General features: G+C 38.8%; 1 protein-coding gene across 3 annotated transcripts; it reads right to left on the reverse strand.

Moving 5' to 3' along the window:
* Positions 1 to 1,506: 1,506 nt before the first annotated feature.
* RNF20 (ring finger protein 20) lies at positions 1,507 to 26,495 on the reverse strand (the record flags this gene model as incomplete). 3 transcript variants are annotated; one of them, XM_080709520.1, is made up of 19 exons in its annotated part: positions 1,507 to 1,683; positions 1,926 to 2,027; positions 2,743 to 2,883; positions 3,047 to 3,172; positions 4,240 to 4,452; positions 7,176 to 7,325; positions 8,110 to 8,227; positions 9,627 to 9,991; positions 10,583 to 10,704; positions 11,029 to 11,164; positions 12,129 to 12,308; positions 14,616 to 14,735; positions 14,931 to 15,008; positions 15,175 to 15,321; positions 17,597 to 17,715; positions 20,365 to 20,547; positions 20,695 to 20,842; positions 20,939 to 21,106; positions 26,367 to 26,495. In XM_080709520.1, the coding sequence occupies 19 exons, from the start codon at positions 26,493 to 26,495 to the stop codon at positions 1,507 to 1,509; spliced, it is 2,922 nt and encodes a 973-aa protein (XP_080565646.1). The 3 variants fall into 3 exon arrangements, with proteins under 3 accessions (XP_080565646.1, XP_080565644.1, XP_080565645.1); XM_080709518.1 differs by having other exon boundaries at positions 17,597 to 17,729; positions 20,337 to 20,547; XM_080709519.1 differs by having other exon boundaries at positions 20,939 to 21,133.
* Positions 26,496 to 26,703: the final 208 nt, after the last annotated feature.

Below are 26,703 nucleotides of genomic sequence, written 5' to 3' on the forward strand. Positions count from 1 at the left end.
GCAAATGCACTTGGTCCAGGAGCAGGGTCTCATCCCATCACAGCCCTATGTGTGTTGGGCAGGGGATCAACAGATCGGTAGCTTCTCTTGATGACCATGTAAGATCCTCCCATTAGACTCATTTCTTAGTCCATATATTACATGACTTTATGGAATTCATCACACTCTGCTGACTACAGCCGGTAACCATAAAAGGACATGGATCTGCCCTTATCCACCATTGAGGAAGTGGTAATAAAAAGGACATTCTTTTTACAAACCTGACCAAAGAGAGAAAACCTGTGATTTATTGGTAACTATGAATTATTACTGGTAATAATTCAAGAACTCTCAACCTACAGTGCCAGGAAGCATTATAATCCCTGAAAAACAAACCACGATCTCTTACCCCATGGTGAACTGTGGAAAAGAACTGAGTAGTCAAACAGATTTGATAAAATAACTGAGAAAAACTACTTCAAATAATCAAAGAACTAAATACTTTAACAACAGACAAGACTCTTAATCTAAATTGATTGTTTTTATGTAAGAGAATTCATTTCTAGAATAGCAGATGTAAATACAATTGGTAATAATAAAGAAAAAAGTTCCAAAAAAAATACACAAACACAGAAGTGAACTGAAGCCTGCTTTAATTGACGCTTGTAGAGTATAAAGTCCTACAAAAACATTATAGAGACTCCTCTGGAAAACAGGGATCACAACAGCTGCTGTGGAGAGGATGACTGAGAGTAATTCATAGCTCACCCTGGCCTCTCAATTTCTCAGTACCCAGAAGATTTCTCCACCATTTCACTCCCGTTCTTCATCGTCTCAAATTGTATTTCATTAGAAGACAAAGAGGGCATATTGTTTGAAATTATTCTGGTCTTGAGAAATGTAAATATTTTTTAGCAGTTGAACATTCAACTCTTAAATAACTTTAACAGGGAGGCCAGTTGACCATAAAAGTTACTTTGCTAGCAAAGGCGAATGGACTGAATTATCCTGGATATCATTTCATTAAGGCTTCAAACCATCCAGGAGAGAGTAGCATAATTATATCATTTTTTAATCCAAGTTTAGAAAAAGTTTTCTACCCAAATTAAGAATAGTTTGTGCCCATAGATAGCTTATTTCTAGACAGTCACTTCCCCAAATAGCACATTTCCACTCTTTGTTCCCTTCTCCATGTCAAAAATACTAACTTGACTTTTTCAGAAGGAATGGACAATCCAAGATTATACAATGGGCCCAAAGAAGCAAATGTTGAAAAGTCTAAAAGAAAGAAAGAAAGCTGGTAGGTAGGGAAGACAACTACGAGCTGTTTGTTTCTAATTCATTCTAAAACCCAAGCTTCTGTTTACCAGTCCTTTCTCCGACACTCATCTAGCTCCTACAGAGGAGAGCCTGGACGCACGGTCTGTGGAGGAAGGGGAGCTGACAGGCGAGCTGTCAGGAGAGGAGAGGTAGCAGTTTGGTGGGCGCGAGCAGGTGCCTGTCTGGCCCGCGCCGTCCTTCTCTGGCTCAGCCGATGTAGATGCGGTGGAAATCGTTGGCACCAAAAGCAGCGTTGCACTTGGGGCACTTGCGCTGGCGGGTGTCATAGCGCGTCTTCACACACTCAAAGCAGAAAACGTGGAAACACTTGGTAAGCACAGCATCCTTTTTACGCATGTTGCAGCATGGACAAGTCAAACGTGCCTGAAGAGAAGGAAGTCAGAGCCTGAGCAACCACAAGGGTTTACAGAGTGAATGGCTATCACATGGATGCACACAAGCCAGAAAATCAGCCAACATTAGGACAGGAGTACCACCCCAAACCAGACCATTCTGTGGTTCCCTGCATGTAAAGTTCAGCGCAGTTATTCTCCCAGTATATCAAAGGAGTACTTTAGACCTTGACTAAAAACCCAAAGAAATCACTGAGATATTTTTTTTCTAACCTTGTAATCCTTAATCTCTTCCATCAGAATCTCATCACATTTGGGTACGTTGTCAGGCTTCTTTGTGGTCTCTAATTTCCTTCGCAGTCTAGAGATGTCCTCCTGTGGCAGGAGAGCAGACCCGTTAGACATACTCCCCAGACCTACTGTTTTTGAGGGAAATAATTCCCCAACTTGAACTTTCTATTGTGGCTTTAAAGAAAGAACCTTTTGTCCTTACATGCCCAGTTATCTTCAGGAATGTAGAGAACTGCAAATGCTTGAGGACAGGCAACCATAATCATATCCTCAAATAAGAGCTGCATCAACTACTGCCAATTCAGTCCTATGAAAACACAATCTAAGAATTCAGGAAACAGGGCATTTTATTTTGTGGCAAGTAGTTGTAAGGTTTAAATAAAATAAGCAATGGCTTGAGGTTTCTAATATCATATATTTCTTGGGATTACAAATTAGGGATTAAAATAATTTTAGAGATCTATAAGTAAGGACAAAAATATCATGAGAAAAAAATGAGGTGACAAATATCAAAACTATTATAGAACTTTAAAACCTAATATTGTTATACTGCTATTTAATTCACTATTTCACAGAGTTAATATTTATATCATGCCTACTATGTGGTAGGACCATAACAGCCTTTGGGGATATGATGGTGAAAAAAAAAAAAAAAAAACAACTCAAGTGTCTTTCCACAGGTACTTACAGACCAGTAGGAAATGATGTATCTTAGCCTAGTGTCCCATCACATGGCACACTTCAGACCTCAGAAAGCACCCAAAAGGTGAAATGTAAATATCAGAGAACTGCTCTTTACCTGCGCTCGTTTAAAATTGAACATGTCCTTTTCTTTGGTGACACTGTTCTCCACGATCTCATCTTGAAAATCATGTAGCTTCTTCTGTGCCAACTCCAGCTGTGCTTTGAGGTCATCTGCAAGCTGGGCTGCCTCCATTGCCTGTAAGGGACGCACAAATAACATCGTCTTATCACCCCTCGCTTCCAGCCGACAAAATGTTAATCCAAGTTCAAGGAACAAAGTGAACTTACAATGCTATCCATGTTGTACTTATCTGCTCAAGCCTGACTGTCACACTAGACTACAGAGTAATCCTTCATACCTTGCGCTTGTTCATCTCCAAGGCTTGGGTCCTGAGACCCAGCTCCTTCTCCCCTGTGCCGATGTTACTCTGCAACAGGTGTTCCTTCTCTTCCAGTTTCCTTACTACCTGTAACTGGGCATCAACCTTTGGGGAGGAAAACCAGGTTTTAACACAAACAGGAAGAAAAGTAAAACAAAATTTGCCGTGTTTTCCTAATCTATAAGCCCACAAAATATAGTACATTAGAAACTTCAAACTATTACTCATTTTAGCCATGAACCCTACAAAATACATGCAAGACTATGATGACTACTAAATACTCGACTCAATATAAAATGCTGATGGAGATTCAAATAAGAACCTGGAAAACCACAAAAATTCTTTTTCATATTGCCAAGAATAGAGGAAATTATATTGACAAATATTTATCTTTTTTTTTTTTTTTTTTTTTTTTTGCGGTACTGGGTTTGAAACCCAGGGGCATTCTACCTCCGTGCTATACTCCCAGACCTATTTTTTATTCTTTATGTTGAAACAGGGTCTAACTGAGTTGCAAAGGGCCTAAGTAGCTGAGGTTGTCTGCGAACCTCGATCCTCCTGTCTCAGCCTCACGAATGCTGAAATTGCAAGCATGCACCACCAGGTCCAGCTCAGTATTTATCTTTTGAGCCATACTAATACTCAAAACCTGGTAATTTCTTCAATAGCACATCAATTTGTTTCAAACAAAAGTCCAAGCATATCTCTTTCAGAATGGCTCAAGGTTCTAAAGTAGTCCTTTTCTTGAAATTAATGCACAAAGACAATAGTAAGGATAAAAAGTAAAATCACACAACCATTTCTTAACCCTTCATTTACAAAATGTCAACCCAACATCCAGAGGAAGCCAGGTACCCACTTCTACGGTTCCCAGCAGCCTTCCAGAAATTTTAAAAACACATATATTCATATCTTAATACAAAAAGATTAATAAATCATTTGATATATTTTAGGTATTTTTTAAACACTAGCAAATCTACATGTATTTTCACACTACACTGTACTCCTTTGTAGGAATGTGTAATTTATTTACCAGTACTCTAATTATGAATATTCAGCTTCTAGGATTTATTTCCTCTTACAAAAAAATGCCAGAGAGATCACTTTCACAGGTGTCTTCATGCAAAGAGCACCCATTTCAATATAATGAGAAGCTCTATTCATCCTAATACCTGAGTCTTCAGGGTCAGAACCTGGTCGGCCAGCTCCTCCTTCTCCTCTTTGAGCAACTTATGAATCTGGTTGGACTTGATACGCTCTGACATGAGCTTGAAATTTGCATCATCCTTCTCCCGCAACTGCTGCATCAAACGGATATTTTGTTCCTGCATGTCTTCAAAGGCTTGGCCTGTGACATCCATCTCAGAAAGGAGAGCTTCTTCTTCCTAAAACAAGGAATCATACTACTAAAAGCTTCTAAAACCAAAAAGAAGCACAGGAAACTAGCCATTCCCACTGTTCATGTACATATAAATTAACTTAGTGACAGAGAGACTTAGTTTAAAAGGCCTAAGCTTAGTCTTGTCACTAGGTTTCCTGAGAATAAGAAGCCCCATTATCTGAAGCCACTGGCACCAGTTCTTGGTTAGATATTCATTAGCTGGTCTGTACTCAAACTCAGTAAAGCAAACAATAACTACTCACACTTTTAACAAATTGATCAAGCTGCAATTGGTTAAAATAACTATCACAAAGCCCCACATTTTCTCATTACATATCTACACTATTTATAATACTGACTTTACAGACTTTGAGCTGCTGCAAGCCTCTTAAGCTCCGTAACAATATGACAGGTGATAAATAGTATCTAATAATAGTGTTAATTTACATTTCTTATAAGACTGGGCATTTTTTCCTATGTTTAAGAGTGATAGGAATTCCTCTCTGTGAACAGCTCATATATTTTGCCTGTTCTACTGGATTGTTGGTCTTTTTCCCTATCATTTTTTAGTGTTATTTGTTAAAGCCCCTTTGTAGTAAGAGTTATTTCTTTTTCCTTTTTGTTATTTAATCTGTTGGCTTTGTAACAGTATTTTGCCACATGGCAGTCTTACATCATTTTATTCATAGCTCAAAATTACTGATCATTTTTTCATGTTTCCCAGCCTTTTATTGATAGTTAGAAAGGTCTTCTCTACTTCAAAATTATAAATTTGCCTGTTTTCTTCTCACTCTTTGATGAATTAATCTTTTTAAATATCCTATCTATGATCCATTTGGAAATCATCCTAGTATAGTGCTGAAATAGGTATTCAGTTCTTTTTAAATATTATTTTTGTCCCACCATATTAACAGTCTTCCTTTTCCCATGAATTTAAAACGACATTATTAGTATTAAATACCCATGTGTATGTTGATCTATTTCTAGACTTTCTATTCAGTTCATATAGTCTGTCCAGGGTTCTCAAGTTATTTTACCTCTAAAACTTGATCAAGTTCATGAAAAGATGTTCTTCATTATTAGCCATCAGGGACATGCAAATCAAAACTACACTGAGATTCCATCTAACCCCAGTCAGACTGGCAAGCATAAAGAATCAAACAACAAATGCTGGCAAGGATGTGAGGAAAGAGGAACTCTTTTACATTGTTGGTGGGAGTGCAAACTAGTTCAGCCACTATGGAGATCTGTGTGGAGATTCCTTAAAAAAACCGAGAATAGATCCACCATATGATCCAGCTTTACCACTCCTGGGTATTTTTCCAAAGGGGTTGAAAACAGAAAACTACAGCAACATATGTATACCTATGTTCATAGCAGCACAATTTGTAATAGCCAAAATTTGGAAACAACCTAGGCCTCCATCAACAGATGAATGGTTTGCAAAGTTATGGGAAATGCACACAATGGAATTCTATTCAGCTATAAAGAAGAACAAAATCATGTCATTTGTAAGAAGATGGAAAATGCTGGAAAACATTATGTTAAGTGAGATCAGCCAAACACAGAAAGAGAAGGGACATATGTTTCCTCTAATATGCCCAAACGAGTGAGCATTGGGGATACCAGAGGGACTCCAGATAAGAGAAGGGAAATCTCAGCAAAGTTTGAATGGAAAACTAAAAGAGGAAGGAGGCTGAACTTGATTGATGAGCGGCTATTTCCAAATAGGTGTAAAAGTACAAATATAGCAAGGTTAGCCTGGGTATTAAGTATCGGGAGGGGGGAAGGGAAACGAGGGGAAGGCACCAAACACAGATTAAATGTATAACATTTACTTTCAGTAAAAAAAAAAAAAATTCTGCCACTAATTATTTTGTGGTTGCCCGTTTTACTGTGACACTGATGCTATTAAATATTAGCTTTTTTAAAATAAATAAATAAATAAAACTTAATCAAGTTATCCTTAATACCACTTTTTCTCATTTTCATTTTGCTATTTCTTAGAAACAATGATAATGTTCCTAACAGTGACATATACATGAGTTTTATTGTTGTTGGAATTTTTTTTTTTTTTTGCATGTGTGGTGCTAAAAAATGAACATAGGGGGCATTCTACCTCTGAGCTACACTCTCAGTCCAATTTTATTTTTTATTTTGAAACAAGGTCTTGCTAAGTTACCACGGGCTGGTTTTGAACATGTGACCCTCCTATCTCATACTCCCTAGTACTGGGATTATAGAAATATACCACTGTGTTTGGATATCTGACTTTTCCAACCATTTATGTACATTTATGGTTAAATATTAACAAAAAATTTACTAAGATTTAAAAATAAAGAAATACATATTCATTTATGAGAATAATTTCTATAGTTCTCTGACCCAGAAACAACTATAGCCAATATATTGCTTATTTTTTGTAATCTTTTTTCATTTTATATTTACTATATCCCCCAATTTCATGTCATCCGACAAGGAACACATTCGTAATACAGTTTGAACTAGCTAGCCATTTGAAAACAAAAATGTCCTGCCCCTTAGATATGCAAACAAATAACAGAAGATGAAAAGCTTCAATACAAAAACAAACAAAACAAAAATAGGAAAATCATACGAACAACAAAAAAAAATAAAAGAATACAACAACCATTTTCAGCAGCAATAACTTGCCTGCCAAGTGACATTTACTTAAAAAGTCAATTAAAAAAGGACAGCAATGCCAACCTGCTTGGCCATGGCCAGCTTCTTCTGCAGGTACTCTATCTGCTCTTCCACTGCCCGGATTTTCCTCAAGGCATCCTCGTCAGCCATTTTCTTGTTCTCCTTCTTCTCCTTCTCCTCTAGCTCCCTAAGTCTCTGCCTTAGATCTTCCAACTATGGGAGGAAAAGAATCATATAAAAATAAAGACTGAGACAGAACACATTTTCAAAACTCAACAAACACTATGGACAGATGGAGGATCCATAATAACAAAAGAACATTTACAGAGTTACAAAACAAGATTAGTGACACAATACGCCATATTACAGCACTGCTTTAATATCACTCCATTCTTATACTTCATGCTTCTATGAGCAACTTTTTGAGGCCGCACATACTCCTTTAAAATATAGATTTAACGTTCCTCTCTTGCCCACCCCACCCCCAGGCCTCACAGTTTTAAGAGTATAAGACATTCCTCCCTAAATCAAATAGAACCACTAAAGTAATAATGATTTATATGGGCAAAGATGGGAACAAAGTTTTTTGTTTGTTGTGATTATGGGTTTGAATCCAGGAATATTCTACTTCTGAGCTATATACCCACCCCTATTTTATTTTTTTATTTTGAAGCAGGGTCTCAATAAGTTGCTAATGCTGGCCACAAACCTGTGATCCCCCTATCTCAGGCTCCCAAGTACTGGGATTACAGGTGTGAGCCACCACACCTTGGTGGGAATATCCCTAGTAGCTCTGATATCATACCACCTTACAGAGAATCTTAAAATCTCTACTCTCGGTGGTCTTCTTTAGATGGTCTTTAAAAGGGTAGGAAACATTGCAAAACTAAACACTAACTTAAAAGACAAAGAAACTGCATACTTTAGAAGTATAAAGAAAAACTCGATAAATGCAGATTTTTTAGCCAGAATGACAAGTAATGGCAAAATAGATTACCTCTGCCTTAGACTTCTTCTCAGCTGCCATTAGCTGAACTTTGTCTCTCTGTTCCTTTGGGGCAGAGCGGTACATATCTAGCAACAGTTTCATCTCTTTTTGGCTCTCTTGCGCCTTCCTACGACAAGGGCAACAGAGTGGGAAGAACAAAGAAGTGAAAAAACAAAGGCCATCAGAGCAAGAGGATTCTGAGGTGAGCAGATGTTAAGGTAAGGGCTCTTTTTAATAATCTTTCATAACTAAAAGACAAAATTTTGCAAAAACTATCAACAGACTTCTAGATATACTCAAAGAACACAGAAAAACAGGCTGTATAAGTGAGTCATTGCTCCCTTCAGTCCTCTAATGTTAGTTTATAAAATAAACATTTGTAATACTTATTACATAGGCAAACTGCTGTGGTTCCATTCTTAGGAACTGAGATTCAGAAGGTCTGAGAAGTATAAGATGTATTAAACAAGTCACTCAGATGATTCTAATATAACACTTGAAAAAGAAAATGTCTGCCTTAAAGAAATCAAGAGGGAAATATTTAAGTTTAAAATATATAGTTAACCCCAGACTTGACATCTGAATAATTAACTATCAGCTGATGATTAACACTAAATTATTAAATTATTTATTTTTTTATTTTTTTTATTTTTTATTTTTTGGTGGTAGTACTGGGGATGGAACACTTCTACCCCCGTGCTACACTCCCAGACCTATTTTTATATTTTATTTGGAAACAGGGTCTCTTAAGCCAGTGAGGCTGGCTTCAAACCTGCGCAATCCTCCTGTCTCCGCCTCCCAAGTGCGGGGATTACAAGCGTGCACCACCATGCCCGGCTAAATTATTAAACCTCTTACTAGATTTAAGTCCAAGTACTTTAAGCATAGTGGTCTCTCACACTGAAATATTACCAAAGGGCCTACCATGAAAACAGAAAGCCAGAAGTTCACCAGATAAATATTGATTATGCAGGAAGAAAAGGTGTGACATGTAAGATTATAACAAAGACAATATTCATTGGCATAAAGAGCTACCTTATTGTTTAAATTTTTGCAGGAATAAACCTCATAAGAAATATCTCAGTATGAGCTGGCATAGCCACAAACTAGTTAACTGTCAAGCAAATAGATCAGATACTATTTAAGTTACAGTGATATATACTCCATTTAGTACAATTTAAACTACAGTTAATGCTAGCAATCTGCCCAAATCCAATAAAGGACAAAAGTTTAATTTCCAATAATCTTCAAGTGTGTTACTGCAATATGATATCCTGTCTCTGAACTTGGATTAATGAAGGCCAGAACCACAGGGTTTACTGATACTTAACCAGTCAACTAGAATATGCAATAGCCAGGCACGCCATTACGGCTGCACACTTGATTAAGAGTTGAGACCACATTTAGTTACATTTAAAATATAATGATCCGACAAGCCATGCCATCAACTAAAGATTTCATTTCACTAATGATGTCTGAACGTCAGGCTGTGAGTCAGGAACAGTCACCGTAAGCACTGCTCTTACTTGAGTTCGATCTTCAGCTGTTTGATAATTTCTGCCTCCTTTTTCCTCCCATCATCATGTTTCCCTTTCTCTTTAGCAGAATCTCTCTCTTTCTCTGATTCTTTTAATTTCTGCTTCTCTCGTTCTCTCTCCTTTTCCTTCTCTCGTTCTCTTTCCCGCTCCCTTTCCTTCTCCCTCCTTTCTCGTTCTCTCTCTTCTTCATCCCTCTTGGACTTAATTTCACTGGCATCCTCCTGAGAAGACTTCGACGCCGAGGACTGGGTGGATAAATCCTCAGAATCTTGTTTTAGCTCTGCGGGTTCATCCTTAGAGTCCTCAGTGCTAGACTGAGACTGCAGGAGGGCACTGCCGCTACGCAGGCGTGTCTGGGAGGAAAAGAAAGGCACACATCACTTAGGGTAAACACATGCTTACCTCGTGTTGGGGTCTGCACAACCGCCTGACAGAACTTCCCATGAATCAGCTACATGTAGCGCCGGTTGGGGTCTACACAACCGCCTGACAGAACTTCTGATGAATCAGCTACATGTAGTGCCGAGCGGATATGGAGGGCAATAACTACTCACCTTGCCCCCGCTAGCCCAATTTGGTAATGTTGAGCCTTATTGGCTCAAATAATACTTCCGTGCTCGTGAACTCCCTGTGCATTGGATAATGATTGGCTGCAAGTTATGTGCTTTGCATATGCAAGAGTGACCTTTAGCTTGATAGGTTAGAATAGTTTCCTGTTGGAAATCCTCCTTGCAGTTTTTTGCTTTAAATTGGGTTGCCTGAGAGAAATAAACGCAATACTGCTTGACACGTCTCCCCGCTCCATGTGTTGCTGCTGTTCGGGGCCGTCGGCACCCACCTTCCTGCTCAGCCCCACCGCTGACGGGCTGGACCTGTCAACCTCGCTCAAAAACCACCTGACAAACTTAGTAGCAAACAATACTCAGTCTACTGCCCCTGGGTACCTTGTTCAAGTCAGACTGGGCTTCTCTCAGTTTCCGTTTGTACCTCAGGACCTCCCCTTTCAGCTGGTGATTGTGATTCTGGAGGCTGCTGATGAGGTGACGCATTTCCCGGTTTATAGGGCCTGAAATACAGCAACGGCAGCGTTAAGAGGCATCAGTATAGGGCCAAGGCACAGGAGAGAAAGTGCAGAACACCCGGAACTTCTGAAAACCAGGGAGGACTGCCAAAAGAAATATTCTTTCTTGAAGATAGAAACAAAATTGGTCAACTTGAGTTAAAAAACAAATATTTTGGCTGTGAGCCAAAAGTAATTATATAATCTGATTTAAGGGACTTTAGGACTGCTGAGCTGACGTTAGTATTAACAAATCCTGAGAACCCTGCTGTCTTTCAAGAAAGGCATTAATAGCAAACAAACTGCAGGGTGCAGTGAAAATAATTATACCTGCTTGTTCATTGGCGGCAAGGGTCTGCTCAAACTCTATCCTCAGCATTTCATACTCCTTGCGGACCTGGGCCAGTGTGTCTTCCAGCTGGATCACTTCAGTCCTCAGCTTCTTATGAAGGCTAACCTCATCTCGCTACATATAGAAAAAGGAACCAGTTAATAGCTCTTATAAAAAAAAGTGGAAATATCATAATATTCTATTATTCTGTCTCCTAAATTAAATCTGTAAGGATCTAAAAAATTATATATGCCAAGAAAATAATGAATTACTGTGAAAATTTCCACTTCATTCACTATTTAATGAACACCAGATAGCTTCAACGCACTGACATAGAAACTGACAAGATACTTAAAAAAATAAAGGAAATGGCCACTGCTCTGAGAATATTAATATATTTATTTAAATGCTGGAGAATTAAACCATACAACAGTATATAAAAATCTATAGAACAGTACTCAATTCACTTGGCCAACATACATGGAAATACCAACTACCATAAACATTATCTTAACATGTACAGTAGATACAGAAATGAGCATATGAGCAAAACTTTCTGCTTTTTTAAGAAAGTTATCTACCTGTGCCATTATATGCTATAATGACCTGTAAAGAGAGTCGCAGTTTCCACCCACCATCTCCCCATACACTTAAGCTCCAGTCATAATAAATTATTTTTCATGCTCTCTCATATTCTTATCCATACTGGTCTCACCACTAGAAACTCATTCCCCCTACTCTGAACTGTCAAGAAGCTTGTATTTATTCCTAAGCTCCATACTTTGCTTTTTCAAATGGAATCAGAAATGCTCCACAGTTAAATCAGATGTTCTGTTTCTTCCATCATACATCGTTTGGATATACCACTATTGTAATCATGCTGCATTTGAATGGAGACTACAGTCTCAGGGGACTTTAACACTCTTGAGAGAAGGAATTCTGTTGTCATCTTTGTATATCCATCATCTAGCAGAGCAGTGATCTATGGTCACTCTATAAATGTTTGAATGAATGAGAGATTAACTGTGCATGAGAGAGCAAAACTGTAAAACTTTTGCAACCGAATAACTTATACACAGAAGACAAAGTAAGGCTATACCTCAATGAGCTCCACCTGGCGTTGGTGGGTACCCCTGGTGCCATGAAGCAGGGTCCGAGCCTCATCCAAGTGAGCTTTCAATTGCAGGCTTTCATTGTACAAGACAGAGAACTGTGACTGCATGCAACGATATTCTGGGGTTTCTTTAACCACCTCCTCCACTGCACTCCGCAATTCCACCTTAGGGGGACCCAAAGAAGTCATGTCAGAAGCAGAATATAGTATCTATTGCCCTAGATACTAGACATAGAGGAAATAAAATCTTGAACTCACTGATGGTTCAGCACAATTAAAATCATCATGAATACTATGAAGTCCATCTACCCATTCCTCTATGTAAAATCTACCACCAATTAAATTAGACCACCCAGGATTCTTTAGATATGACTTCCATTGTTTTCAACCTAGATGCTAAGACAGAAGAGCTGCCAGAAGGGCCCTAAGAAATTTGTCAGGATGCTTATTTTAAAAGCAGTAGAGGACCTGAGTTACTAACTTCTTTATATTAATCATCACAGAGAAAGTGATGGTAACAAATATAGTTAGGATTCTTAGGAACAACTCTTTAATTACTCAAATGCTTTAATTGATTTAACATAGGTTATTTTTGTTTTTCAGTTCATTTTTATTCTTATGTATCTGGAAACAAATTAAATTATAAAAGACAGGTGGCTATGGGTGAAATGGGAATAAGAAACACTTCAAAAATATTCTTTCTTGCCTAAGACTCTGAGAAGGAAAAATTCTAATGGGCAGGTTTTTTGAGTTTTGTTTTTTGCAGTACTAAGGATTGAACCCAGGGACATTCTACCTCTGAGCTACACTCAAGCCCTATTTTTTATTCTTTATTTTGAAACAGAGTCTCACTAAGTTGCACATGCCTTACTAAGTAGCTGAGGCTGACCATGAAACTTCGATCTTCCTCTCTCAGCCTCCCAAGTGCTGGGATCACAAGCTTACGCCATCATGCCCAGCTTAATGGTCAGGTTTTAAAACCAACAGGATCATTGATTCTTTATCTGGGCACTATACAAATTGCTGGACCAAATCTGTGGTCCACTTATGACAAAAAATGACCAATGAATTGCCAATCCTTCCATAGCATATACATGTTCCTTTCATACATATTATTAAGACATATTTTTGTATCTATTTTCAATTCTCAATCTAATTTATCCTGTTTTTCATTATTCTCAAGTCTCCTAAGTTAGAGAACCTTGACTTAAATCTGTAAATAAAGTTTTTAACATTTAAAGTGTTAAATCCTTTCAGAACAAGGCAAGGTGCAGATAGAAAAGAGGTAAATATACAATAAAGTAAACAGTATATCAATAAAACTTACATGTTTCCCCTCCTCCCCTGCCAGCTTTATTAAGTTATAATCAGCAAATAATAATTATACATATTTAGGGAGTAGGTACAACATGATGTTTAATAAATGTGTTCACTGTAAGACAATCACCATAAGCAAGCTAAGTAACATCTGTCACCTCAATTACCTTTTTTGGTGTGGTAAGAACATTTAAGACTACTCTCTTAATGCAGTCCAAGGATACAATACAGAATTATCAATTCTAGTCACCAAGCTGCACCTTACATCTCCAGAACTTATTTTCATCTTGCACAACTGAGATTCTGTACTCTCTAACCAACACCTTCCCGCTGTCCCCAGCCCCAGATCACTACCATTCTATTCTCTATTCCTGAGTTCAATTTTTTTCGATCCCACACATAAGGAGGTTGTACAGTATTTAAGTATTTGTCCTTCTGAAGCTAGCTTATTTCACTTAGCATAATGTCCTCCATGTTCATCCAGGCTGTCAAAATTGACCAGATTTCCTTTTTTTTTCAGACACTGCCTTGTGTATCTGTATATTTTCTTTATCCATTCAATACACAAATCCCCTACCTCTTTGGTTAAATTTATTCCTAAAGTTTTTTTCAATGCTATAAAATAAAATTATTTTCTTAATTTCTGTTTAATAATTTTTTTGTATGTAGAAACACAACTGGTTTTTATATTTTGATTTTTGTATCCTGCAACTTTTTGTTTATAGTTTGTTTATAGTTTGTTTATAGTTCTGATAGCTTTTTGGTGGAGTCCTTATGAATTTTTACCCATAAGATTACATCATAGAGACAATGTTACTTCTTCCTTTCCAATTTGAAGGCCTTTTATTTATTAGTCTAACCTAATTGCTCTAGCTAGGACTCCTAGTGAGAGTGGACATTCTTGTCTTGTTCTTATAGAAAAAGCTTTCAGCATTTCACCACTGCATGTTACGTGGGCTATAGGCTTGTGATATCTGGCCTTTACTATGTTGAAGTACATTTCTTCTATACCTACTTCACTGAGTTTTTATCATGAATGAATGTTGAATTATGTCTATTTTTTTCCACTTCTAAATTATGTGGGTTCATAAGCATATACATGTGAGCTGATCAACAAAGTCAGGTTTTGCTGCTTTTCAGGGATATGTCTCCTACCTTCAACTTTTCATTCTGTGAAGTGACCTCTTCAAAGTCTTGCTGAAGTTTCTCCAGCTCACAGTGCCGGTTCTGAGCCAACTCTTTGTTCTCTTCAAGCTCTGCATTCATTTCCTCAAACTGGAGAGGAGCCAAGGAAGAGCAAAAACAATAAAGAAAAAGAATTCTTAAATTGTTCCCATTTCTAAGCTTCCAACGTTCACTGATCAGCTCCTCCAGCAAACCCATTTAGCCTCTTATGAACCCATCCAAGTACTGAGGATCAAGGCCTGACCTCAGGTTAAACAGGTGCCCTGAGCAGATCACTGACTTTACCTTCCGGGCATTGATAGTGATGGTGCCGCCATAGAGACTGCTCCCTGCTCCATATACCTTATAACCCTTCGAATTCACCTAGAGAGGAGACAAAGGTTCTTTATGAGAGACTTTAAAATTTTAGTCTAATAACCAAAGTACTTTCCAAAGATCAGTTTTTTCCCTAAGCATCACTATCCAAATTGATCCTTTCTGACTCCTTATAATGATTCTAGATTCCAAACCACAATAAAACAGCACTGACCCGCTCCAGGACTTCTGCCAAGTGTCGGTTGAGTCGCTGTTCCCTTTTTCGAATTTTGTCAATATCCCACTGCAGATCATCAATCATGGACTCCAGGACAGACACCCGTGACTCAGCTGTCTCCACTTTACTCTGCAACTTGGAAAACTACATCCCAAAGATGGGCATTGAGAAAAACAGCAAAAGAAAAAAGGACCAAGTTAGAAAAGGAATGCCTTACGTACATACTAGCTTAAGTGCCAAATCCCACAAAATTAACACTTGCTGTGTATAATTAGAGAAATGATTCAATGCACTAATATAAAAATGAAGCCAGAGAATCATTTTAACAGTTCTGGGTCAATTACAATCATAAAAACTATAGAGGTCTATCAGAACTCTCACACAGGGAAAAGATGACTTAAGATTCAATAACTGTTTTGCTTCTGGAAAGCACCATTTCCCTAGACTGACCGCAAATCCATTGGAAAACATGTATTTTTAAGAAACAAGAGGTAATATCCTTCATTTCATCAGATAAATAATGTAAAAAATAAAAATTCAGAAAGACACCTATATTTACCCCCATCCTTCTCTCTCCACAAATAAGCATATATATAGAAGAAAATGAAAATTTCTATTTTTATACTGACTCCAGAGATATTTAGAATCACATATGACAGACATAAAAACTGTTGTTATTCTATTTTTTTAGGAACTATAAACCAGCTAATTCTACTTGCTATTTTAATTAAAAAACTGTCACATATTCATATTAGTCTATCCATACCCTTTGGATTGATTTTAGAGCATGGTCCAAGAATTCTTTGACCGTCTTCCAACAAGAGGTTGGATCTTTGATCTAGTCCCTTAAATCTGGGTCAACTTTAGTGACCCAATGGAAATCACACTACCTCAGGTCAAAGCTATGTCAGAAAGACCATTGGGTTGTACCCAGTATTTTTAGAATACTCATGCGAAGGCGGATGTGGTGGCACACGCTTGTAATCCCAGCATTCTGGAGGCTGAGACCGGAGGACCGCAGTTTGCGGACAGCCTCAGCTACTAAGTGAGGCCCTCTGCGACTCAGTGAGACCAGTTTCAAAAATAAAGAATAAAAAATAGGGCAGGGGGTGTAGCTTGGAGGTCAAATGCTCCTGGGTTCCATCCCCAGATCCACAAAAAAAAAAAAATACTCATGTGAAGAAGTCACCACCATGGAAGAAGTCTAACTACTCCGAGACTGCCATATGGGAGCTGTGACCTGCAGGCATTCCAGTGGGCGATGAAGGTGAGCTCCCAGCTGACAGGAAGCATCAAGAGCCAGCAGGCACCTCAACTCAGGTGAGCAAACCAATGTGCCCTCTAGCTTAATAATACTGAGACCTGGGACAGAGCTTTAAAAGGAAGACCATCTTGGTAGCACCAAGGTTATATCTTAAACATAACAGAAGGTTATTGTATTTTCCTACCACACTCCAATTTACTTTTAAGTGCTGCTACATTCTAAACCCTTTAAAGGTCTAAGAGACGTGTTCGTTAACTCCCCAGATGACTCACAGGCAAGTAGCCTAGCATGGACCCTAACACTGGATTTTAGGAAACAAGGGCATATGTAGAACATGACTTTGAAATTAAACAAACTTATGTTCAATTACTTTCTATCTACCTGCCTTCAGATCAAAGAGGTTACTAACCTCTTTGAATCTGTTTCCTTGGCAGAAAATGGGAACTATTTTACTATTATAAATAATATTCATAAAGTGCTAGGCACTAAGTAAATTGTTAACTATAAAATTACTAATCACCATGCCAACTCAGTGGCCAAACCAAATTAAGTCACATTTTAGTACAGTATCATTTGAACTAAACCAAAATGGTAACCAGGAGTATCAGAAAAGTCTTCTAAGGCCTCTCAACTTTATCTTAAGTATTTTGTATAGATACATGCTCATACTGCGGCACTGTTTGGTCATGCCACTATTTCTGCTTAGGTTTGGACTAAAAGACTAAAGACTCACATTCCTCAAGTTTCCAGGGTCTCATCAACGCAGTGGTTCTTACTAGCCACTTCTGTTGAATATTCATCCAGCTGTTCCTTAGTAACACTGTTCAAAGTCTTTTGTATTTGGAGTAATTCACTGGGGGTTGAGGGGCTGGAACTTTGGCAAAATCCTATAAGATGGCATTTCTTCCTAAAGATGAAGATACTAAAATGTCTACTTAAACAGAGGCATAGTCAAGGAGAAATATTTATTTTCTTCTTTCCTTAACTTTTCCTCGGATTTTGATTTCTCAGAGCTGGTTATTTTAGTCTGCCCTGCATATTTTCCAATATAAAAATAGGCCTTTAGGGTAAGGTGGCCTATGAAGTGCTCAGAATTCTAAGCCAACTTCTGCCAGAGCCACTAGAAATAGCCATCTCTTCTTTCTGGTCAAGTACCTCCTGAGACATGGTGCGGTGCTTCTCCTGAAGGAGGTCTGTCAGCTCCTGTAGCCTCATATTCTCTTGCACGAGAAAGGAATTCAGCTCCTGCACTGCTTCCTCCACTATCAGACTGTCTGAGGAAGAAGAACTGCATATTAGTTAAGTCTCTACAGCATCAAGTTTTAAACCCATGTATCCCACCAAAGTATTAACATGCTGCCTTACTCCATTAAAAAAAAAAGTAAGCCAGATTTTATTATCTCCATTGATAGATGATGTACCTGGGGGTTAAGTGACATGATCAAAGAAATAAGTCAACTTGCAACATAGATCACAGAACCTCATCCCTTTCTATAAAGCCAAAATGTTTTGAGATATAAATGGGGGCTATATAATTTTATTCATATAAGCTACAATTTCTCAATAAACTTCATTTTAGAATTGAAGACAAAATCTGTAATCAGTATTATAATTAGTAGCAATTTAACTATTTTATAAGCCTATCATAATTTCTTATTACTAAGTAATACCAACATGAAATATCTCCCAACATGAAATACCAACATGAAATATTGGAAGACAGAAGGGACAAGAATTTCCATCTTCAAATAAACATCTATAAAAATCATGAACAAAGGTAAGAGCACAGAATCATTTATTATATTCTGGAATACTATACTAGAATTCAGGAAGCTCAAAACCCAAAATGTACACCACGATTTACAAAGCAGGTATAACTCTTTAGAACTTCCCACAACCCCATGGTACTAAGTATTAAACCTAGGGGCTTTCTACTTCCAAGCCACATCCTCAGCCCTATTTTATTTTATTTATTTTTATTTATTCATTCATTCATTCATTCATTTGTTCATTGTGTGTGGCACTGAAGATTGAACCCTGGGACATTCTACCATCAGGCTATATCTCCAGCCCTATTTTATTTTTATTTTGAAACAGGTATCGCTACTTGCTGAGACTGTCCTTTGAATGTGCAATCCTCCTGTCTCAGCCTCCCAAGCACTAGAAGGATTACAGGTGTCTACCACCACACCTTGCTATTTTTTTTATTTTGAGACAGAATCTCTCTAAATTGCTGAAGTCTTGCTATATTGCTGACACTGTCCTTGAACCTGTGATCCTCTTGTCTCCGCCTCTCAAGTACTGGAATTATAGGCCATGGCCACTGTTTGAAAGTATTATTTCATATACTATTCAGAAATAATACAGAAATACATACACTAACCAAAAAAGTAAGATAAACTTTTGCCCACCAAATTTCCACAAGCAATAACATCTTCCAAATTCTGTTATTTAACCCAAGTATCCTTAAAGATAACAGAATTATACACTTCTTACTTGCCCACACAATAATTCAGTCCCCATTATATTCCACTTATATCTCTCAAAGATGAAAGATTCCATGTTAATGATAATCAAGGAAGTCAAGATATTACAATCAAACCATGATTATTACTCAAAACATGAAATGAAGACATTTATTTGCATTTGAGCAAAAGATGTGTGTTACAATTACTTATGTTTTTTTGTTTTTGTTTTTGTTTTTTTGTGATACTGGGGGTGGAACCCAGGGCCTTTTCTACCTCCGGGCTATACTCCCAGAACTATTTTATACTTTATTTGGAAACAGGGTCTCACTAAGTTGCTGAGAGCCTCACTCAGTAGCTGAGGCTGGTTTCAAACCTGTGTGATCCTCCTGACTCAGCCTCCCAAGTACTGGGATTACAAGCATGTGTACCACACCCGGCTCTATGTCACAATTACTGAAGATGTAACCTAACTACACACAATACTCCAATATACTCTACAAATATAAACTCCTATATTAACACTGAATAATGTTGAGTATTCCAAATAGAATCTTTAAGTAGACACTTTATCCATATAATATTTCCTATCTAACAACTCTAAAACTCAAGCTGACTTTTTTCTAAAAACATCAAAGATAAAATAAAAACTAAAAAGAACACATTAAAACTAACTCTTAGCCGGGCATGGTGGTACACATGTCCTTGAAACGCTGACACGGGAGAATTGCAGGTTCAAGGCCAGCCTCACCAACTTAGCAAGGCCCTCAGCAATCAACCAAGACCCTGCTTCAAAATAATAAATAAAATAGGGCTGGGACTCAGAGATAAAGTACCCCAGATCAATCACCAGTCAAAAATTTAAAAAAAAAAAACAGAAAGCCAAAGAAATCCCACCTGACTTTTTTTGTTTTTCCTGTACTAGGGATTGAACCCAGGCATTCTACCTCCAAGCTACACCCCCAGCCCTATTTTTTATTCTTTATTTTGTAATAGGATCTCACTAAGTTGTGGCAGGTCTCACTAAGTAGCTGAGGCTAGTCTAGAACCTGCAATCCTCCTGTCCCAGCCTTCAAGTACTGGGATTACAAGCATGTGTCACCACACCATGCTGTACCTGACTCTAAAGTTAAAAATAAAATGGGCTGATTAAATCAATCTTTCACTGACTGCTTAAAGAACTGTCATGTGGTTCAAAATGTATAGCATTCTTAAAACACTAATACGCCATAGTAGAGACATCACCAGAAATGAAGATTAGGATTTCAAGGAACTTAAGAGTAAATATGTAAGTTAAAAAACTACAAATTAGTAGCCAGTGAAAAGTCCTTGTTTGTTTGTTTGGTGCAAAGGACAGAGCCCAGGGCCTCACACTAGCCTGAGCTATGGCACAGCCCCCAGCAGGTGAGGTCACCCTCACCACCCCCCACTGCTTTGGTATCCAGGTTCTCGCCTTACCTCCACTGTTGAGCTTCCGGGATAAGAGCTCCACTTTTTCTTGCAACTTATCATAGACGGTCACGATCTGGGACACAGCTCGGCGGGAGGACTCCACCCGTTCCTGCAGCTGAGATTCCATCTCTTCACTGGAACTGCTGGCCAAAGTAGCAAGGAAAGAGAAAGCTGGCTCTTGCCCTTCCCCTGAGGACACAGGGGGAAAAAAGAAGCCCCCCAAATTATAAAACTGGAAATAACAAAATCCACTTTTTCCCTTCAAATAGAGAGCCTCAAAGCAAAGCTCAACCTTGAAAACCCAGACAACACACAGAATGAATCGCAAACACTTGCCTCTTTCTCGGTCATCTTTGCGTTCCTGATTGCTGTCAGAGTCGGGTTCCGGTTCGGGCACAACAAGGGCTTTCCTTTCTGTGAGTAGGTCTCCTAAACCCTGCTCCAGATCATAACGTTTCAAGATGATGCGGATGTTTTCATCAAACTAGAGAAGAATATGTGCAATTATGAAAACCGGAAAGGACACACTTTAGAGCAATAAGTAAAATGCTCAGATTTGAGCAATGAACAAGCTAGCTACCTGACTCCAGTACCGGTTGACGATCAACAGTGAGGCGTCGTCAGTGGCCTGTCGTCGTTCCAGCTTTTCAATGTGCTCACGGAGTTCATCTTCAATGGCCTGCCGCTGATCCAGCATTTCTGCTAGCTTGCGATTTTTGGCTTGCAGTGTTCGGATGTCTAACTCCTCCTGGCCCAGGAAACCAGTATGATTAGTCTCCACAAAGAAATTGGACAAATGAGCTGTCAAACTCAAAAAGTTCACATTAGGTTGTTATTTCCTCTGAATAAAGCTGTTTGTCAAAAGTAATCTTACAACAAATAATTAGATGAGAAGTAGAAGCAGAAGAGGAATACAGGAATGGATAGATGATGACTTGAGGAAGAAACAAATCCACTAGCACCTCAACCTCACACATGTCACTGCTCGATCCACAGGCGCCTCCACTAAGTGACGCTACACGGAGGTGCCGCATCCAGCCAGATGACCCTCGACTTCAATCAACAGTCACCGCCCTTCACTCACCCAAGACTGGCACCTGGCTCCTCCTCCATCCCAGTCCCTACCAATATGTCTAGTGATTTATTTATGTATGCTGTATGTACATATATCTATATTTATGTGTATATGTATTTCTATGTATGTATGAACATATGTATTTATAAATATCATGCATTTATAATGTAGCAAACCATCTGATTGTCCAGCATCTAAGATATTGGTATTTTGAACTTTACAGATCACCCACTCCACTGTGCTTTAGCCATGCATTTCCAAAGCTAAAGTAAATGTTATCTGGAACTCTCCCATATCTGCAACTTTAAATTCCGACTTCTCATTCCCTGAATAAAACCATTATCTTTCCAGGTACTGCAGGTCTTTATGCCATTATTCCAGTTCTTTTACATCACTTAGATCTCCAGAATTTTAAATTCTCTCCTTTCTTCAAGACTTTCCTCTTCCCACTACCTTCCATATTCTAATTAGACATGGTAGTATATTCATTCAAACCTTTGCCTAACTTCTCCATTCTCTGCCCTTAATCCTTTTATTCTATTTCTGTGAACAAATCCCTATTTGAGTTACTCCAGATATCTGACTAATCCATTCCTATACCCAGTACGCGGAGACTTCCTGATAGTCATTAAACTAGGTAGATTTGGGTCACTTAAAAAAGAATTACTACCCAAACAGATCTTTTTTCCAAAATTCTTTTTTCCAGAAATACTTAAGAAGTGAATTTGCATTCTCTAGTCACAGCAACAGGAAACTCTACCAAGCCCTATCCCGTTTCACACAGCACTAAACAGATGGCTTTTGTATCCTATATCACTAAGAAAATCTAAGATGGGAAACTCCTTGATTTCTACCTCTCTGAGCCATCATTTAGCTCACTAACTTATACACATATTCTAAAAACCTCAACTTGTGCCCCAGATCCCATTCTTCCATTTCTAAAAAACCTCACTCCATTGTAATTCCATGCCCCTCTCACTGCCTTTCACCTTTCTCTAGCACCTTCCCTTGGATAAGCCGGGGAAGAGTTAGAGGGTGGACTATCACAGGCAAAGAAACAGCATATTTACATTTTTACTTTATCTAGGAATGAATAAAAATAAATATTTTAAGCCGAGAATTATTAAAGCACCAACTTCTTGTTCTACTTTTATTTTCTCGCTTCCATTTTAGTTAAAACATTTTTGATAAATCAAAGTAATCAATGGCTTTCCTACTGTTGCAGCTTATTCATACTACTAGTAAACTACATCCTCAGCTCTTCTCTGGACATTGCCTTCTTCTTGCTCTAACGAGAACTGAAATGAGAAGAGTTTCCTGCAGGGATCTCCAGAGGTGGCTCTTTCTCTCCCACACTCCCTGAAGCCCGAAGTTTGGAGGCAGATGGTGTCTGCCTCATTCACCCACCTCCCTCCCTAGAACCCCCTAGCGTTGCAGTTCATGCCATTAGTCTTTAGTACATGCTACCCTGTTTGTTGAACCTATTTGTAAATGCCCAGGTCATATCCCCATATTTCTCAAAGATTCAATACCTCGCTTATCATCACTTGCTAGAACACTACTCCTGTAACTCCTAATAATTTCCAATCCACACAGATGATCTTTATATATCTTTAATCGAGTCACAGGCCTCTCTCAGCCACTAGCTCCCACAGTTACTCTCAGCCTTAGCGGTACCTGCGCAGGTCCTCTATAAGCTCGTTCTCCATAACTTCCATTTATTTTCCAGCTCACCCTCTTCAGCTTCCTTCCTCCAACACTTCTTCAACCTCTCCAGAGTCTACAAGCCATCGGTCCTATCCTTTCCCTGTCCTTAATTCCTCTCACTCCCTCATCTCCTTCTTTATCAAACATAAAGCCTAAGAGCAGTCATTACGATTGATTCCTTTTATATACCTCTCCTCTTGCTTTTTCGTATTTCTCTGGTATTTTTTTAAAATCTGGTAATTTCTAGCTCTCTACTTAATCTAAATCTAGATCCATGATGTTGAATGTAACCTGAAAACATAAACACCTTGCTAGCTGGTTTCACTTTAAACTCCTGCTCACAAATTCAAGTGGGCCCCAGTGCTGCCCAGCAACCCTACTACAGCTCTCTAGTCCAGTCTCTCTTCAAGATGACTGCTGCATACCTTCTCCTGTCTCTTCAAACCTCCAAAACTTCCTCCCCCATCCTCACTCTCAGATGAGTCTTGCTTTGATTTCACTGAAAAAAAAAATAGAAGCAATCAGAAGAGAACACCCACATCTGCCTCCCACAACCACAGCTACTAACCTGCCCACATTTGAAACCCTTCTTTTTGCTTTAGATCAACTGTCACTGTTCCTGGTTAAGGCTACTTCCTCCACTTGTGCATTGTGTTATACTCCCCCTGACATATTCAGGAACAGCACACCAGTAATTATCTTCTCTCTCTACTACATCATCAACTTATCTACCAAACGATTTCACCCAGCAAATAGACATGGCCTATCTCCAGCCTTAAAAAACAAACAAAAACTGACTTTTGATCCAATTGCCCACTGCTATCTAGATACTGCTCCATTTTCTTTGCTTTATTTTACAGCAGTATTTCTCCAAAGCATTGTCTCTACCCTCTTTTCCCTAGTTCTTCTCATGTTCCTTTAGGGTGCTATGGCCGTAGACTTCTCATGTTCCTTTAAGCTCACTACAGTCAGGCTCCCAGCCCCATCACTATGCCAACATAGGTCTTGGTAAGTCTCTAATAAACTCTGTTAGTGAATATAACATTCCAGTCCTCTCCTTACTCAACCCAACAGCAGCACCTGATCAACTCCCTGAAACATTTTCATCTGGCCTATGTAACCCCTCTTTCTTATTCTCCCTCTACCTCATCTCTTTGGTCCCTCCTTTATTTCTTTCTTCTTCTTCTTTTTTTTTTTTTTTTTGGCTTTTTTTATCCCTCTAATTAGTCCCGTCTCATCTCCCTGATGCAAAAATGTTTCAGTGCCCCAGGCCTCTGTGCTCAAACCTGTTCTTGATGTATGCTTAATGCTTAAGGAAGAGCATCTAATCTCATGCATTTAGATACTATCTACAAGATGATAATTCCCCAATGTACAGCTATAGCCCAGACTTCTCTCCAGAGTCCAGGTCATTATACCCAACCATCTAGCCACTCAGAGGTCTGATGAGTGTCTTAGGGTTTAAAACTAAAGCAAACACTAGACTCACCCTTCAGAGCTCCCAAAACTCTGTTCTCCACATATTTCTATCTTGCTTAGTAAGAGGAAATTCCACCACTTCCAAAATCCTAGGGTGATTCTCCCTCCTATCACTCACTGCTTTACCTAATCCACCAGCAGATCTTGTCAATGCTACCTCCACGGTGGACCATGCTATCACGAGTCCTCATTAGGACTACAGTAAAGGCTTCCTGTAGCAAATACTTGAATGCTGCATCTTGTCAGCCTGCCAGATTTCAGCACAGCTGTGGTGGACAGCTCCTCCAGTCACACTCCAGCATTTCCACTTCAAGCATACTTTGCAGTCTGTTCTCTGTCCCACAATGTCCGATGGCTTACTACAGCAACTTTGAAATGCATAAAGGAGGTGCTATTGCTTTCCTCAGGAACCCTTCAGCCAAATAGGGCAGGATCCAGTGGATACATGCCTCAGACCCCCCACCTCTGAAGAAGTAGAGCTAACAGGAAGTGGGAGGTGGGAGAGAAGGAACAAGAAAACAATTCTACTACTAAACTCTTGCTATAAGCCTTGTTCTTCTATATTCTCCACCTATAGGTTAGGGCATGTTACTCCCCTACTTAAGGCCTTCCAATAGCTCCTCCCTGCCTTCTAGATAAAGTCCAAGGTGGGATGGGTGCTGTGCTTCCTTTTCAGCCTGTGCTTATCTCTATCCGTGGCATATATCTCACTCCAGTGTAACAGTCTATCCCTTGTTAAGTGCCACCCTACAAACGGAAAGTCTAGGGGCTGTCCTGAGAGTAAAAGCTGAGTAACCAGATAATAATGAATGCTCAACAAATACTTATATTTGAATAAATGCCTTTGGGGCACGTGATGTGAGGCAGGGCCAAGACAAAACTCATCTCCTGCCAGCAGTACGGAATGCTATAAACCCAGACAGTCCAGAGTGACACCTCAACAACGTACTATGAATGGTCCTATGATCCTGACTCTGAAAGACAATCAACCTGTATGAACTTCAGCCTCAAAATAATACAAATGGAAATTATTTTAACATCATATTCTCAGGGCGGAGTTCCAAAATATACTCTATCAGAACCTACATGCTTCTGATGCATAAAAATATATATTACTATGAACTTCTGGCATGTACTCCAATGAAACTGTCATCTCCATAAGAACTATGATAATACCAATTTTATTCCCCATTATATGTAGTCCAATAATTAATTATTGATAGCTCACTTTTAAGAGTACTGACTAGGTCAAAGGCAACAGGAACTGCCATTTTACCCTGACAATCACCTAATTTCACAGACAAGGAAACGGAGGCACAGGAAAGCTGAGACAAGGCCATGCGGCTAGACAGTGTTGCAGCTGACAGTAGATCCCAGGTGGTCAAGTTTCAGTTTCTCACTCTTCAGCACACTCTCAATAATTTGGCTATGCTGCCTCTTAGAACACAGCAAATCTTCAGTGGATGAAAAATGAATGTTCATATTCCCACTGCTATATAACTCTAGCCAATGTTGTGTCAGGCAGCAGATTCTCAAAAGAACACAAACATACCTTTTGAACAAACATCAGATGTCAATAAATGCCTCCCTTTCAGAACTGACCACCAAATTACTTCACCTGTCTCACTTCTTCCTTCTTTTTCTAATGGCTTCCTCTTACTCCGAAAGGCTTTCATAATTTTTTTTTTTCAGGTTGCAAGTGACAAAAAAAAAAAAAGCACATTTTCATAGCACTGTTTTCTCATACCGTTGAAGAGACACCCCCTAGTTTAATTGTTTCCACTGTGGTCCCTGAATCTTCAACAGCCGTCTTCTTTTCCGGAGGCACAGATGTGCCAGGCTCTCCAGCCGCTCTTTTATTTCCAATTCCTGACATTTTGGCATAAGATGATAGTTGTTCTCCTGAAGGGAGAAAGGGAAGAAGTGGAAATAATATATACCAGGAGAACAACACTAAAGAGACAGCATCTATAATGTAAAAGCGATCAATTCTTCTGGCTGCCCTTCAACTCCGACCCATTAATACTACACCAAGCAACACCATTCCCAAAATCTTCTTAGGAATGAAAAAACTAAATTATGGA

This window comes from Muscardinus avellanarius (assembly GCF_963383645.1).
Source record: "Muscardinus avellanarius genome assembly, chromosome: 13".
NCBI lineage: Eukaryota > Metazoa > Chordata > Mammalia > Rodentia > Gliridae > Muscardinus > Muscardinus avellanarius.